This window comes from Mytilus galloprovincialis, chromosome 12 (genome assembly GCF_965363235.1).
Source record: "Mytilus galloprovincialis chromosome 12, xbMytGall1.hap1.1, whole genome shotgun sequence".
Taxonomy (NCBI): domain Eukaryota; kingdom Metazoa; phylum Mollusca; class Bivalvia; order Mytilida; family Mytilidae; genus Mytilus; species Mytilus galloprovincialis.
The window spans coordinates 56,054,493-56,072,247 of NC_134849.1; the positions used below are offsets into that span (position 1 = coordinate 56,054,493).

Genomic DNA, 17,755 nt, shown 5'->3' on the forward strand with positions numbered 1-17,755 from the left:
TCACAACTCAAACCAGACCACTAATTGAATACATATTCGATGATTCCGACGAATTCACGATCTCTACACGATCTTTACACGACTAGCTAGACCAAATCAACTATACTCGATCTCAGTAAGATCTCGACCAGACCAGATCAACTTGATCGTATAGGGGTCGTAGAGATAGTCGGTTATTGGTCGGGTTTGTACAATTTCAGTATAAAAACATGTTTTTTTTTATATCACCCGCTGCAGCGGAAGGAGGCATAAAAGTGTTACCCTTGTCCGTCCTTAAATACGTATTCGTACGTCCCATCAATTAGTTTCCGCTCTCAAACACAGATCAAGTGCGAATTTTCGTGGTGTCACTTTTACCGTTCTTGAGTAATGACTCTTTATAACTTTATATGTAAGCTGGGTCATTAGCTGTGTCAAATGGACACGTTCCCTGTTTATTTGGTTAGATTCAGTAGTTTACAGAAGGTCTGAGTAAAATTATACATGTAAAATATCTACATGGGAATAAAGCAGTTGGATTGTTTAGCAAGATGGTTAGAGCTCAGATAGACAGATTAATAGCTGTGGTGGAGCTTGAAGAGAGCGTAGAAAACGAAGAAAATCGAGTGGACAGCAAAGGGTGCAGAAAAATCAAGATGATGCAGTGATGACAAGGCGACCACTGTGTGGGAGTAGAAATTGTTATAAACTACGAGGAAAATTTAAAACGGAAATTCCCTAATCAAATGGCACAATCAAAAGTATGAGAGACTTGCAGGAGCTGAACGAAGAGGACCCAATGGTTATAAAAACTTCCTGAAAGTAAAGTAAGACGCTGATTTGTTATGGGAGTTTTACGGCTCTTTTCTTCAAAATGAGTTAGTCACTGGATTAGAACTGATGTAAGATAGCAATATACATAAATATTACCACCCCCTTTCCCTTGCGTTCTCACAAATTAAGCCTACTGTTTGTGTCATATGTGCATATGTATGTAATCAGTATTTTTTTCTATAGATCTGATACCAGTAGTTGAATGGTTCAAGATGTGTTTTTTTGGTGTATCCGTGGCAACAACCTGCCTTTTTTACTAGTTATATTGCAAAATGGGGGTAAAGATGTCACATAGTTTCCCAAAATTTGACCAAAAATCAAATTTCAATCCCCTGGAGGACACCTTTTCTGAAACTGTTTACATATACATGTATCTATCACGAATTCAAATAAAAAGTAATTGTCTTTCGTCTCATTTTTTTAAATGAAATTGTGTCAAAAATTGTATGAAACATTCGACCGTACGGTGACATATAGTTGTTAATTTCTGTGTAATTTGGTGTCCTTCGGAGAGTTGTCTCATTGACAATTATACCACATCTTCTTATTTCTATACTGCAAAAAATTCTGGACATACGGGAAATACGGACAGTCAAACAAAAATAGCCCATTAAACAGCTTAAATACATTATTGATGTTCTTAAAAACTAACTTTGAAGGCTAAATTAGTCATCAGCTGTCTAATAATAAATTTTAATGCACAATTATTCTCAAATTTGAAAAATTCTGTGGGGCTAAAATGCAGAATCTACTTCCCTTCCGAAACACCTGCATGAGATCATCCCAGGTTTTATTTGGTTTCGTGTTGATAAGTTTTTAGTTTTCTATGTTGTGTTACATGTATGTAGAATTCTGCTTGTCTTCTCGTCGGCTTTCGTGTTTTCGCTATGGCTGTGTCGGTTTGACCTTTGAGTTTGATTGTTCCTTTGGTCTCTGTGTTTTCTCTTTTAAATTTTACACCTCTATGGAAACGTACAGACGCGTACTGTACATGGAGAAATTTGTGTACAGTTAATAAATAAGTAATGACAATATATTTTTGCAGAAACAAAGTTATGAGAGTAAATTAGAGCTGCACACATTTTTAGAGAATTGTGTAGTAGTCATGTAAACTCGTGTATGGCCGAATAGAGATCGAAGGGTGGTCGACTGTGGTCGCATAGCAATCGGGTACTGGTCGAGTCAGTCTGGGATGAAAAAAAATATAGAAGTCGCAGTGATCATGAAGCGATCGGGCATTAGTCGAGTTAATCTTGACCTCATATCGTAAAGGTTGGCGTTGATCGGGAAATCATCGGATATCAGTCGAGCAAAGATCGAAATGATCGAGTACTGATCGGTAAACTATTTGTATTCCGACCAAGCTCGATCGTTACACGATCCTTTTCCGATCAATTCGACCGATACTCGTCGAATTCTCGATCTCTTCTCGAGTGACTGGTTTTTCGATCCTTACTCGAATGTTTTTGACATGTCAACAACTCTCGGGTAGAAAGTCAGATCGATGACGACCAAGGTAGACCACCCCGAACATTCATGTCGATTGAGACAGACCAGTGTCCCGATCGCTTAATTTGTCTTGATCGAGGTTGATCGAGTTGGTCTGATCGGCAGTGTGAACCTAGCTTAAACGACTGTCAACGCTCGGTGTACGCACTATAGTTTCTTCAAGGTTGTTCCATTCGAATACTGTTTTTACGAAAAATGAGTTGGGATATTGTGGTATTTTGCTCGTTGAGATCTCAAAACACTTTGTGTAGTTTTTGATATGCATTTTTTTCACAACATTTCTTGACTGAGCATGAATTGTTAAATCGGGCACTTGGCAGCAATTCAGTGTTCTTTTTGGACGAGCTTTTTTTTTAATTGTCTGGTTCTATAGCACTGAGAAACCAGCCCTTCGACCACTGCGTACAGAAATATTAGCTTCTTGCTTGAGCGTCAGACTCTTCTCTGTATGTCTTGTGGTTCCTTTAGATTTTATTACAAAATAGTGCATATTCAATGCAGTTTTAATATATAGTATGCATTAATTAAGTGACTCGTTTAAAATAATTTCCATTCAGTTTGTTTTGCAAAGTACAAATATGATATAATAAAACATTTTTTATCTTCATTACTCAGAAGCCAAATAAACGGTATCTAGAAACTCCGCAAAGGACCTCCTTTGTGCACAAAGCAGCACAAAGGAGCACTAAGGACCTCAAAGAAGTTTGATAAGAGCACAAAGGACCTTAATTTCCCTTTAAAGCATAAACATATTATAATTTCTGAAGAAAAATGTAAAAAAAATAAAATAATTTCAATAAAAATTGCTATTTTACGATGTACGATTTGGTGTTATGACCGGTAACGGTTTGGAACCGACTTTATATCCGGGCTATGTGATAGCTCATGTATTTGAATGTGTAACGTGTTTGGCTTATGAACTATATGTTCGTATCCGTTTTCACAGAATCTGAGATACTCCAATATCAATCTTTTAATTAACTCAAAAACCTAACTACAACTTGGAGGCTTTACTTAAAACTACAAGACCAACTTTGAAACTTAATAAAGAAATAACACTATTTACACAAATAACTTTGTATCAAAAAGTAGTCTGAAAACTAGAACCTCAATTTATCCTTGATCCTTTCACTGACTCCGAGGTCCCAACTGATTTGACAAACAATTATATTATAATTAACGCCCAATCTCGAAGACACCTAGTGCTGAAAAGACTAGTCTCTGATGCACTTAGTTCCTGAGACAACTAGTTTTGAAGCACCAAGTCTCCGGAGCACCTAAGTCACCAGACTATTACAAACTATATATAGCTACCTGTTCGAGGGACTGCGACCATTCCCGAGGGAAATTACAGTGTGGGAACAACCCGGTAGCTTCTAACAATTGTAATACTTAAGTCTCCGAAGCACCAAAGTCACCAGACTCTTACAAACCACCTGGTCGAGGGACTGCGACCATTCCCGAGGGAAATTACAGTATCGGAACAACCCGGTAGCTTGCAACAATAGTAAAGACTTTAAAAACCGCGTGCTTCAAAACCATAAGCCTTCAGCTCAAACTAGGTTTACAAACTTTCCTTTTAAACTTCTTTTTTTGCTTGTATTCACTTTCCGATGTTCATCCGTCGACGGCCAATTAATAAATGAGCGAACTCGCACTATAAATCAGTGTCTTTATTTACCAAGAGCGCGGACCTCGAAGAGAGCACCCTAGCAACAATTAACGGGTCTCGTAACAACCGAGGATAAAAGGATGATTTTATATGTAGTTTTCGTTAACGTATTGTTCAAATGGGTAATTAATCATGGATTACAATTCAACGAAAAATTACAAATATTGTCTTATGCCTAAACTGCATTTTTGTCACCTTACCCATGCCTTCTATTTCATGCGTCCTCGCATGACTAACATACATTTTTTTCCTAGTTGTATAAACACAAAGCAACTGCCAAAGAATACGTTTAAAAGGTCTCTAACAAATTTTGCCTCTGCAGCGGCCCCAAGGAGCCTACTCTTAACGAAATCTGTAGAAGGGGTCTTTTACATGCACAGGGTGTGACATGTCCCTGTACATGGGGCCCCGGATTTAACGTCCCCATCCGACGGACTCACATTGATATATTTTTTTTTGTGTTGAGTGTATTTCAATAGTTATCAAAGGTACCAGGATTATAATTTAGTACGCCAGACGCGCGTTTCGTCTACATAAGACTCATCAGTGACGCTCATATCAAAATATTTATTAAGCCAAACAAGTAAAAAGTTGAAGAGCATTGAGGATCCAAAATTCCAAAAAGTTGTGCCATATACGGCTAAGGTAATCTATGCCTGGGATAAGAAAATCCTTAGTTTTCGAAAAATTCAAAGTTTTGTTAACAGGAAATTTGTAAAAATGACCACATTATTGGTATTCATGTCAACACCGAAGTGTTGACTACTGGGCTGGTGATACCCTCGGGGACGAAACGTCCACCAGCAGTGGCATCGACCCAGTGGTGTAAATAGTTATCAAAGGTACCAGGATTATAATTTAGTACGCCAGACGCGCGTTTCATCTACATAAGACTCATCAGTGACGCTCATATCAAAATATTTATTAAGCCAAACAAGTAAAAAGTTGAAGAGCATTGAGGATCAAAAATTCTAAAAAGTTGTGCCAAATACGGCTAAGGTAATCTATGCCTGGGATAAGAAAATCCTTAGTTGTCGAAAAATTCAAAGTTTTGTTAACAGGAAATTTGTAAAAATGACCACATTATTGATATTCATGTCAACACCTAAGTGTTGACTACTGGGCTGGTGATACCCTCGGGGACGAAACGTCCACCAGCAGTGGCATCGACCCAGTGGTGTAAATAGTTATCAAAGGTACCAGGATTATAATTTAGTACGCCAGACGCGCGTTTCGTCTACATAAGACTCATCAGTGACGCTCATATCAAAATATTTATTAAGCCAAACAAGTAAAAAGTTGAAGAGCATGAGGATCCAAAATTCCCAAAAGTTGTGCCAAATACGTCTAAGGTAATCTATGCCTGGGATAAGCAAATCCTTAGTTTTCGAAAAATTCAAAGTTTTGTAAAAAGGAAATTTGTAAAAATGACCACATTATTGATATTCATGTCAACACCGAAGTGTTGACTACTGGGCTGGTGATACCCTCGGGGACGAAACGTCCACCAGCAGTGGCATCGACCCAGTGGTGTAAATAGTTATCAAAGGTACCAGGATTATAATTTAGTACGCCAGACGCGCGTTTCGTCTACATAAGACTCATCAGTGACGCTCATATCAAAATATTTATAAAGCCAAACAAGTAAAAAGTTGAAGAGCATGAGGATCCAAAATTCCCAAAAGTTGTGCCAAATACGTCTAAGGTAATCTATGCCTGGGATAAGCAAATCCTTAGTTTTCGAAAAATTCAAAGTTTTGTTAAAAGGAAATTTGTAAAAATGACCACATTATTGATATTCATGTCAACACCGAAGTGTTAACTACTGGGCTGGTGATACCCTCGGGGACGAAACGTCCACCAGCAGTGGCATCGACCCAGTGGTGAAAATAGTTATCAAAGGTACCAGGATTATAATTTAGTACGCCAGACGCGCGTTTCATCTACATAAGACTCATCAGTGACGCTCATATCAAAATATTTATTAAGCCAAACAAGTAAAAAGTTGAAGAGCATTGAGGCTCCAAAATTCCAAAAAGTTGTGCCAAATACGGCTAAGGTAATCTATGCCTGGGATAAGAAAATCCTTAGTTTTCGAAAAATTCAAAGTTTTGTTAACAGGAAATTTGTAAAAATGACCACATTATTGATATTCATGCCAACACCGAAGTGTTGACTACTGGGCTGGTGATACCCTCGGGGACGAAACGTCCACCAGCAGTGGCATCGACCCAGTGGTGTAAATAGTTATCAAAGGTACCAGGATTATAATTTAGTACGCCAGACGCGCGTTTCGTCTACATAAGACTCATCAGTGACGCTCATATCAAAATATTTATTAAGCCAAACAAGTAAAAAGTTGAAGAGCATTGAGGATCCAAAATTCCAAAAAGTTGTGCCAAATACGTCTAAGGTAATCTATGCCTGGGATAAGACAATCCTTAGTTTTCGAAAAATTCAAAGTTTTGTTAACAGGAAATTTGTAAAAATGACCACATTATTGATATTCATGTCAACACCGAAGTGTTGACTACTGGGCTGGTGATACCCTCGGGGACGAAACGTCCACCAGCAGTGGCATCGACCCAGTGGTGTAAATAGTTATCAAAGGTACCAGGATTATAATTTAGTACGCCAGACGCGCGTTTCGTCTACACAAGACTCATCAGTGACGCTCATATCAAAATATTTATTAAGCCAAACAAGTAAAAAGTTGAAGAGCATGAGGATCCAAAATTCCCAAAAGTTGTGCCAAATACGTCTAAGGTAATCTATGCCTGGGATAAGAAAATCCTTAGTTTTCGAAAAATTCAAAGTTTTGTTAACAGGAAATTTGTAAAAATGACCACATTATTGATATTCATGTCAACACCGAAGTGTTGACTACTGGGCTGGTGATACCCTCGGGGACGAAACGTCCACCAGCAGTGGCATCGACCCAGTGGTGTAAATAGTTATCAAAGGTACCAGGATTATAATTTAGTACGCCAGACGCGCGTTTCGTCTACATAAGACTCATCAGTGACGCTCATATCAAAATATTTATTAAGCCAAACAAGTAAAAAGTTGAAGAGCATTGAGGATCCAAAATTCCAAAAAGTTGTGCCAAATACGTCTAAGGTAATCTATGCCTGGGATAAGACAATCCTTAGTTTTCGAAAAATTCAAAGTTTTGTTAACAGGAAATTTGTAAAAATGACCACATTATTGATATTCATGTCAACACCGAAGTGTTGACTACTGGGCTGGTGATACCCTCGGGGACGAAACGTCCACCAGCAGTGGCATCGACCCAGTGGTGTAAATAGTTATCAAAGGTACCAGGATTATAATTTAGTACGCCAGACGCTCGTTTCATCTACATAAGACTCATCAGTGACGCTCATATCAAAATATTTATTAAGCCAAACAAGTAAAAAGTTGAAGAGCATTGAGGCTCCAAAATTCCAAAAAGTTGTGCCAAATACGCTAAGGTAATCTATGCCTGGGATAAGAAAATCCTTAGTTTTCGAAAAATTCAAAGTTTTGTTAACAGGAAATTTGTAAAAATGACCACATTATTGATATTCATGTCAACACCGAAGTGTTGACTACTGGGCTGGTGATACCCTCGGGGACGAAACGTCCACCAGCAGTGGCATCGACCCAGTGGTGTAAATAGTTATCAAATGTACCAGGATTATAATTTAGTACGCCAGACGCGCGTTTCGTCTACATAAGACTCATCAGTGACGCTCATATCAAAATATTTATTAAGCCAAACAAGTAAAAAGTTGAAGAGCATTGAGGATCCAAAATTCCCAAAAGTTGTGCCAAATACGTCTAAGGTAATCTATGCCTGGGATAAGAAAATCCTTAGTTTTCGAAAAATTTAAAGTTTTGTTAACAGGAAATTTGTAAAAATGACCACATTATTGATATTCATGTCAACACCGAAGTGTTGACTACTGGGCTGGTGATACTCTCGGGGACGAAACGTCCACCAGCAGTGGCATCGACCCAGTGGTGTAAATAGTTATCAAAGGTACCAGGATTATAATTTAGTACGCCAGACGCGCGTTTCATCTACATAAGACTCATCAGTGACGCTCACATCAAAATATTTATTAAGCCAAACAAGTAAAAAGTTGAAGAGCATTGAGGATCCAAAATTCCAAAAAGTTGTGCCAAATACGGCTAAGGTAATCTATGCCTGGAATAAGAAAATCCTTAATTTTCGTAAAATTCAAAGTTTTGTTAACAGGAAATTTGTAAAAATGACCACATTATTGATATTCATGTCAACACCGAAGTGTTCACTACTGGGCTGGTGATACCCTCAGGGACGAAACGTCCACCAGCAGTGGCATCGACCCAGTGGTGAAAATAGTTATCAAAGGTACCAGGATTATAATTTAGTACGCCAGACGCGCGTTTCGTCTACATAAGACTCATCAGTGACGCTCATATCAAAATATTTATTAAGCCAAACAAGTAAAAAGTTGAAGAGCATTGAGGATCCAAAATTCCAAAAAGTTGTGCCAAATACGGCTAAGGTAATCTATGCCTGGGATAAGAAAATCCTTAGTTTTCGAAAAATTCAAAGTTTTGTTAACAGGAAATTTGTAAAAATGACCACATTATTGATATTCATGTCAACACCGAAGTGTTGACTACTGGGCTGGTGATACCCTCGGGGACGAAACGTCCACCAGCAGTGGCATCGACCCAGTGGTGTAAATAGTTATCAAAGGTACCAGGATTATAATTTAGTACGCCAGACGCGCGTTTCGTCTACATAAGACTCATCAGTGACGCTCAATACACCTCAACACTTACAATAAAAATTACATTAATATTTTATAAAAAAAAAATTAAACAATTGCTATCCACAATAACCGATTTAATTTCAACCAGAGATTGAAATTCTTTCCGAATTTTCTTTTCAACCTCATTTCTATTTAACATACTTCTAACAGACTTTATGTATTTTCTGTACTTCAATAACTCTTTCTGCTTTGGAGACACAGTTTTCTCTTGTCGTGTTGTCTTTCTTTTGCTAAGACACACTTGATCGGAAGTCTTAATATTTGTGTCAGGCTCTTTTGATAACATTATCTTCGTTTTCGGAGCTGTTATTTTCTGAGACTTTTTCTCGGTTCACATCTCCGTCTTTAGAGTAAACGTCATGTTCCCTTGGTAGCTCAATAATTTTAACGTCATTATTCCTGTGTAACCTTCTCATATGACGTCTGCGATAAACCGACTTCTTAAAGACTTTGCTACACTGGTAGCAATGTGATAAGTTCTTCTCCTGATTCGTAACCAATATTCCTTTATGTTTATCTACCGTTCTAACTTTTTCTTTGAATTGTAGAACAGGCTCTGTGATGGTTTTAGACACCAGTACTTCACACCGAGGAGGCAGTTGTACAGCCGATGCTACATATGCCCCGTAGCAGCCTATCTGACCTTCAAAATGTAAACGGGTCTCCTTTCCATTTACCCAAATATTATCTTTAGTAATATTAATTACACAACTTTGGCTCATCTGGAAGTCTATTCCCAGTATACCATCTACGTTCAGATCTACTATCACAGCTATGTTGGAACAGACATCACCATTTATTTCAATATCAATGATGGTTTTCCCAAATACAATTAATGGAGAACCGTTGGTAGTCAATATCTCTCTGTCCATTGGTGACAGAACATGGGAACCCATACGGTCAAATAATTTCTTTGAAATTAGAGATACTGTCGCTCCTGTGTCTATAAGCATCTTGGCTTTACAACCATTAACTTTAGCTTCTATAAACATACCGGCCTCATTTGCTAATTTGTTAACTCCTATCACACCGTTCTGTTTTTCCCGTGAAATTCGGGTAGGTTTTGGGAGTTTGAATGTCCTCCTTTCACACTACTATCGGGACAATCTTTCTTGAAGTGTCCAAATTTTCCACAATTGAAACATCCTCGATTCTTGTGATTCTGATATTGCGACCGAGTCTGCTTTAAAGCTCTAACTTCTTGTTGCAGATCAGTCAAACCTGTCTGCATGTTTTTAAGTAGCTCTACTGTTTTGTCGCTAGCGTCACTGTTGGTCCCGTCTCTAGTTATAGCCCTTGAATAGCCCTTCCCATTATCTTGCTTAATTTCGGCCTTATTAAAAGCTTCAAGTTCAACAGCGTGTCGAATCGCGTCGTTCAAGTCAGCAGGTCTAGCTTGTTTTATCTTTAGCCTCATGTCTACACTCATGAGTCCGTCTATAAACTGCTCTTTAGCAAGTGTTTCTCTAACGTCATTTGGGGCTGTTGGATATGAAAGGTTCGCTAAGCGTCTTATGTCCTGACCTAATTCCAGAAGGCTTTCTGAAGCCTTTTGACAACGCTCCCGTAATTGTGTTCGGTACAATTCCGTTTGATTGGCAGGCGAAAATCTCTCTTCAAGAGACCTGACAAGCTTTTTAAAATATTGTCTTTTATCTGTGGGTAGATTTCCTAGTACCCCCTGGGCCTGTCCTCTCAATGAGACTGCCAAATATAAACCCTTTTCTTACTCTGTCCAGCCATTTATACGCGAACAGGCATCAACATGAGACTTGTAATCTATCAATGATCCTTGGCCGTCAAACGTAGCGGGCTTTATGATATTTTTGCTATCTCTGGAGCTAACTTTATCGAAGCTGGGATATGTTTATCAGGTATTGCAGGCCGTGGCATAACTTTTGACTTAGCCGCCCCTTTCCCAACATTTGAACTTTGGAGTATATTGCTGCCTGTACCAAAGTCGGGGTCTGGAATTCTGGAAGTATCAAATCCAGTGTCAGATTTTCTTGGCCATGTTTCTTGATTGATAGGAATTGACTGAGAAAAGTCTGGGACATTTTCAAAACTCTTAGATCTTAAGTACTCTATTTCCTCGTTAATCTATCTAACTACCTGGTCAAATTTCGGGTTTCGTCACTGTAAGGGTCATACAACGTTTCATCTTCTCTATAAGTTCGCGACATATTTTGAAGAATAAATCAAACAGTTTTTTTAAAGATATTATATTGAACAACTGAACAATCAATGTATTCACAAAATAATGTGTTGCTTCTTGCAAGAACAAAAAGGAAATAATGACAATAAAACAATGTGAGTATTTACATACAATACTGAAGTTTCTCAGATCCCATCGTTGCCACCAATTTTGTAACGTGTTTGGCTTATGAACTTTATGTTCGTATCCGTTTTCACAGAATCTGAGATACTCCAATATCAATCTTTTAATTAACTCAAAAACCTAACTACAACTTGGAGGCTTTACTTAAAACTACAAGACCAACTTTGAAACTTAATAAAGAAATAATACTATTTACACAAAAAACTTTGTATCAAAAAGTTGTGTGAAAACTAGAACCTCAATTTATCCTTGATCCTTTCACTGACTCCGAGGTCCCAACTGATTTGCAAACAATTATATTATAACCGTTCAACCACTATTAATTAGAACAAGCTTCAAAAATCCTAGGTTCCTGAAACACCTAGTTCTGAGACGCCCAGTCTCAGAGACACCTAGTGCTGAAAAGACTAGTCTCTGAAGCACTTAGTTCCTGAGACAACTAGTTTTGAAGCACCTAGTCTCCGGAGCACCTAAGTCACCAGACTATTACAAACTATATATAGCTACCTGTTCGAGGGACTGCGACCATTCCCGAGGGAAATTACAGTGTCGGAACAACCCGGTAGCTTCTAACAATTGTAATACTTAAGTCTCCGAAGCACCAAAGTCACCAGACTCTTACAAACCACCTGGTCGAGGGACTGCGATCATTCCCGAGGGAAATTACAGTATCGAAACAACCCGGTAGCTTGCAACAATCGTAAAGACTTTAAAAACCACATGCTTCAAAACCATAAGCTTTCAGCTCAAACTAGGTTTACAAAATTTCCTTTTAAACTTCTTTTTTTGCTTGTATTCACTTTTCGATGTTCATCCGTCGACGGCCAATTAATAAATGAGCGAACTCGCACTATAAATCAGTGTCTTTATATACCAAGAGCGCGGACCTCGAAGAAAGCACCCTAGCAACAATTAACGCGTCTCGTAACAACCGAGGATAAAAGGATGATTTTATATGTAGTTTTCGTTAACGTATTGTTCAAAATTGGTAATTAATCATGGATTACAATTCAACGATAAATTACAAATATTGTCTTATGCCTAAACTGCATTTTTGTCACAAATGTTTAAATAGTTTTAATATGATATGAATGATAAAAACGTCATTAATTATTCATTTTTTAAGAAAAAAATATTGATTAAAAAAAAAATTGGTATTAAAGTTGAAGATTTACGAACTGCACAGTCATGTGTTCTGTAATGGGTACGAATATGCTTAATATTACGGGCCTTTTCTATAAGATTTTTCTTAGTAATAAATTCATGTATTAGAAAATATTGAGAAAACACAAACATATGATATAAATACAGACGGATTGACAAATGTTAAGTAATTTCCTACCTTCAGAATTATTGCCATAGTATTCTCACTTTAGAAACGTTTTCGTCATAGCAATACATATTACCATACATAAGAAAGCTAGCTGATGATAAAATATGAGAGCAAAACATCGGTATTCTTACATAATTTTCGTACTTTTGGAAAGTCCCTTATCTTTAAATATATTACAACAACAAAACATTAAGAATAATAATTGACGTTTTTATCATTTATATCATATTACAACTATTTAAAAATTCACATAAATGAGGTATCACATAGCCCGGATATAAAGTCGGTTCCAATCCGATACCAGTGATAACACCTAATCGTACATTATAAAAATCGCAATTTTTATTGAAATTATTTTATTTTTTTTACATTTTTCTTCAGGAATTATAATATTTCCGTGCTTTAAAGGGAATTTCAGGTCCTTTGTGCTCTTATCAAACCTTTTAGGATCCGTAGTTCTCCTTTGTGCACAAAGGAGGTCCTTTGCGGTGTTTTTAGAGACCCCCAAATAAATAAAGATTGTTCGTCCATTTCAAATTGTATCATTAGATAATTACATTCTTTCTGAAATTTTCATATTGAAATTATAATAGTGAAGGAATAATGAGTGTCAAACCATTTTTCCCATTAAACATTTGGCTAAATATTTGCGGCCCAGGACACTTAGTTAGTATAAATTTTCCAGCACCGTCTTATATTTCATGTATTTAGTCTTATTTTGACCCGGTTAAATATTAAGTAGAAATTTCCTGACAAGTGACAGTAATATATTTGCGAAGTTGATAAGGAAGCCCGTTCCAGCGACCGTGACATCTATGATACCTTAATACAGGAAGTGACACACCCCATCCCAATTGTGGTGACCAGTACAGTAAACACACATGTTTATTCGTGGTCACCTCTAAATAAAAAGCGAAACCCTGGTATACATGCCATATAAAACAAACAATATATTTATCTGTTTGTTTTCTTTTATATAGATGTGCTGTATATAATTTATTTGAATTACTTAGGTATATATTCCATTTGACAGTGCTCCTACTTACAGAAGTCTTATACACCGAAATTTACATTGAGTTTTCTTTCAGTCGATCTAGCTATCCCCCGGATGACCCGGTGCCTTTACTAGATTGTAAAAGTGAACACTTTTCATAGATTAAAAAGACCGACTCATAATTATTAAAATTAAAACTATTTCAATCCTTTTATTTATTGTTTTAATTCTAACATTTTTATTTTATAACGGCTTTTGTAATTTAAATCCGTTCCATTTTTATATAAATGAAATATGTTCAGCACACTGAAGTTCTGCTAGAAATATCAACACAGGTGTTAATTACCTGTCACCATAACCATGTTATTTTAAAGGGGTACTAACTACGAGATACATAAAAATATAAATTATGTTTTTTTTTGTTCAACCATAAATGGAAGTGAAATAGTTTGAAAATAATTGGCTATTTGCAGCCATTATGGTCCATCTTTTTCAAAATAAGCTAAGAAATATTGATAATGAATTATTCACTTGCAAGTGAATAACCCGACCTCATTGAATCCGCTTTCATGTGAAATTAAATTTAACCCCTTAGCTTGTATGGGTAACGCATGAATTGGATGTGTGTGTTTGAAAATTTAAAGGAAAAAACTGTCAACATTGAAAGTGAAAGGTAAATCATTTGCTTGACTGATTCGATCATAAAAATAATCATTCTTATACGGTTTTTTTTAATATACAAATGAAATTAGATGGACCTAGAAAAGTCAAATTCCACGAGTTCCGCTATCTATTTATATCTATAATCTATATTTAAGTTTATATCGCATCGGTGTAATTCGGGAGGTCAACTCGATATTTAATTAAATGACGTCAACTCTAATATACACACGATACCAAGCTACATATTATCATGCCCATGTCCTGTAAATTGTTTATTTGAGACTTTTATAATTTGGATAAATGTTTTACATTGTTATAAAACAAATATGAGAATTTGACTCAAATCGGTGGGCATGAATTTGACAGCTAGTGCCCCTTTAAACAGCATTAATGACTAACATGGTTACGTTCTTAGATTTTAACTACGCATGTAGGCATATCGGGACTAATCTCCTCACATATGCACATCATCAGTTTAAATTAAGTATCAAGTCAATTATAGTTTAAAAATATTCATTACCTCTATGTGAGGTCGAGTTATGGTAACTGTTTAGTAAATCTATCAGAACTTTACTTACCTGAAATCACAAATCTACATTAAAAAAAATTGGGATATACGGTCAAAGTCAAGGTCAAAAAGACATTATCATTGTATGTGACACATCTCGTTTCTGTAAATGTATCTTATACCAAGCTTGTCAACCTAAGTTTTACAGCACCATACATATTTACCCAGACACCAACCATTACTATATTTCTATCACGCGGGTCAAGGTCAAAATGATCTGACTTTGGTATGTGACCTATCGACCAACATATACACTCATGTCAAACAAAGTCATCTTGAATGATTGTTCTGTCTTAGACAAAAATCAGACAAGGTTTTCTATCAAAGAAGTCAAACGACAAGAGTATACTGACCTGATTTTTGCTTTTGACAGAACGTCTTGCCATGATCAACATCAGTTATACGATACAACAGCTATTCACGTACATAACAGGCGATAGACAGATAGACATACGGGTTAATTCTAAACTCTGTAATGTCTACGCAATGGTTTAACTAAAAAAGATATTTTGTCTTCGTTCTTTCAATATTGTTCGGAGGGAGTGGGGTTGGAAGAGGTTGACAACATAACCAGTGTTGATAAAAACAAAAAGATAAAAAGGCAAATGCACAACAAAATTAAAGATGATGCGACATTTATCAAAATTCTGATGCTAGTACGACATGATAAATTCCTATGCTAACACTATGGTACTTAATTCTATTAGAATGAAACTTGTTTTTAGTTCCCGATCAGGACCAAAACTTATCAAAGTAGCCAAGGCGTGATTTTGGTAAAAAAAAAAACTTAAATAGAAAAAAAGCAATATGGTCAAAATTGATTGATAAAAAAAACACTTACATATAATCCTCTTTTAATTTTCCAGACGATTGCCGATCTAACTCAACTCAGCTGTCGTCTGATCAAATTATGAAGAACCTCACACAAATGTTGATTAAAAATGGACCCGTAGAGACCAAGAGATATATCAATAGAATGCTATATAAATGGAAAAAAGCAAATGTCAAAATTGCAATTACCGGAGGCACAAATGTTGGAAAATCATCGTTCATTAATATGATACGGAATGTTAAACCTGGAAAACCCGGATTTGCAAAATCGGGATCAGGAAATACAACTATGGAAAAAACTGAATACGTTGATCCGAAAAATAGTCGGATTCTTTACTGTGACTGTCCTGGTATTAGTCTTCTTATGCCACGTGAGATGTTTTTAGACAAAGTTGAGTTGGCATCGTTTGACTATATCCTCATATTTTTCAAAGATGTTCCGTCGCAGGACGACGCGTGGTTAGCTGGAAAAATAATGGATCTTAACAAACCGTTCTGTTTTGTCCGGTCAATGCTTGATCAAGCTATTGATAACGAAAATTATGACAAACCTGTTGGTAAGAGGAAAAGCGATGTTGAAATTGTTACAGAAATCCGCGAAAAAGCAAAATCGTCGATGAATAAACATAAAAAAATTAAAAATGCGAAATTATTTGTGATTTCAAGCAGAAACAACCAGCTCGGCGAAATGTCTTCTTGTCTGAAGCATTTAACAGCCACACTTTCTGAAGGAAAATACCAAGCTATCATGTTTGCATTGCCTGTTTCTTCGAAGCAAGTAATAGAGGACAAGTATGACGAGTTAAAGAAAAGTATCCCATCTGTTGCTTTTAAAGCAGGGATGGCCTGTGCTGCTACTATATTTCCCGGGATAGGACGATTTATTGTTCAGAATCCTATTATAAAAAAGGAAGTTCAACATTATTTAAAGACTTTTTGCTTAACCGAAGAAGACATAAAGGAAATACCCGTTGTTCTAATGAATGCACACGAACCTGTCATGCCTGTTGAATATACAGAAGACATCATTATAAGGCATATCATGGCCATAACACCAATTATCGGTCCTGCAATTGAAGGTGGACTTAGAGTTAAAGATATTTTGAGCAGAACCCTTGATTCCTTGAAGTCACTCGCGTATACTGTGCATAAACATTGTTTAGAACCAAAGAGTGCTGGAGAGGCTGAGACAGTTTTATGAGTAAAATGCCGACAAATCGAAATATTTTTACTTTGGACTACAGCCTATAGAAATATAAAAGGAAACAAACATTATGACAAGAAAAATTCAAAGATATAGAACATGCTTTTCTTGAAGTAGTACTAACTTGTTGACCATATGCTACATGGAATTGTTTCGAATAAATTAATGCAATTTAAAAGTTCATCAGATTGAATATTTAACGTATGACATATATAGAAAATAAAAGGATATATAGTAAATGTACATTGTACAAAATTAAAGGCAATACATAGAAAAAAGAAAACAATTATCAATGAATAGGGCTTTCATGTCGGTTCGTCATCTTGAGAGTTGATAAGGGGTCTTCAACAATGAACGAATCATTTATATCTATATATTTATATTCGTTCACTTTTCTGTGACTTCATCTTACGATCCCTTAGAACAGAAAACTTAGGTAATCTGCAATTAATTCCTTCTTCGTGTATACTATATCATGTACTGTGTTACATCTGTAGATTCTACTGACGAGGAAAAGGTAACACTAGGCCATCGAAAGCTCAATGGCCGAGTGGTTAAGAGCGCTGGACACAGTGCAGACGGTGTTGTCTCATTATCCAAATTGCATGAGTTCAAATCCCGGAAGAATAAAAAAAAACTTGTTAAATTAGGTCTTAGGTTGATGATTAGATTCATTATATATATATATATATATATATATATATATATATATATATTAATGCGTGTATTGTTATTAAAGTCACATAATTTAAACAAATGAATGATCGATTCACGTAACATATAAGGAATAAAAACATTAAAATATTGATGCACGGTTTAAAAAATGCAAAACTTGTGAATCTGTTAAAAATAAAGTAGTTAGATGTTTAACATATTTTTAATTTTTCCAAATGCAGTAGATCTTTATCTCACATATTCGTTTCAAAACTTGCTGAGTGCTATAAAAACTCGTGACATGTACGTAACGTATGGTCCATGGCATTGACTTACGAAACTTTATGTATTCCTGTATATTTCTGTTT

The 17,755-nt window shown here is 36.3% G+C and overlaps 1 protein-coding gene across 2 annotated transcripts in view; it reads left to right on the forward strand.

The window, feature by feature from the left end:
• LOC143055557 (interferon-gamma-inducible GTPase 10-like) overlaps positions 1-16,966 on the forward strand; it is a 67,144-nt gene extending 50,178 nt beyond the window's left edge. For both annotated transcript variants that reach the window (XM_076228711.1, XM_076228712.1), the window contains exon 7: positions 15,565-16,966. In XM_076228711.1, coding sequence (XP_076084826.1) covers positions 15,565-16,730 — 1,166 coding nt within the window. In that variant the 3' untranslated portion in view covers positions 16,731-16,966. The remainder of the gene's footprint in view (positions 1-15,564) is intronic.
• Positions 16,967-17,755: the final 789 nt, after the last annotated feature.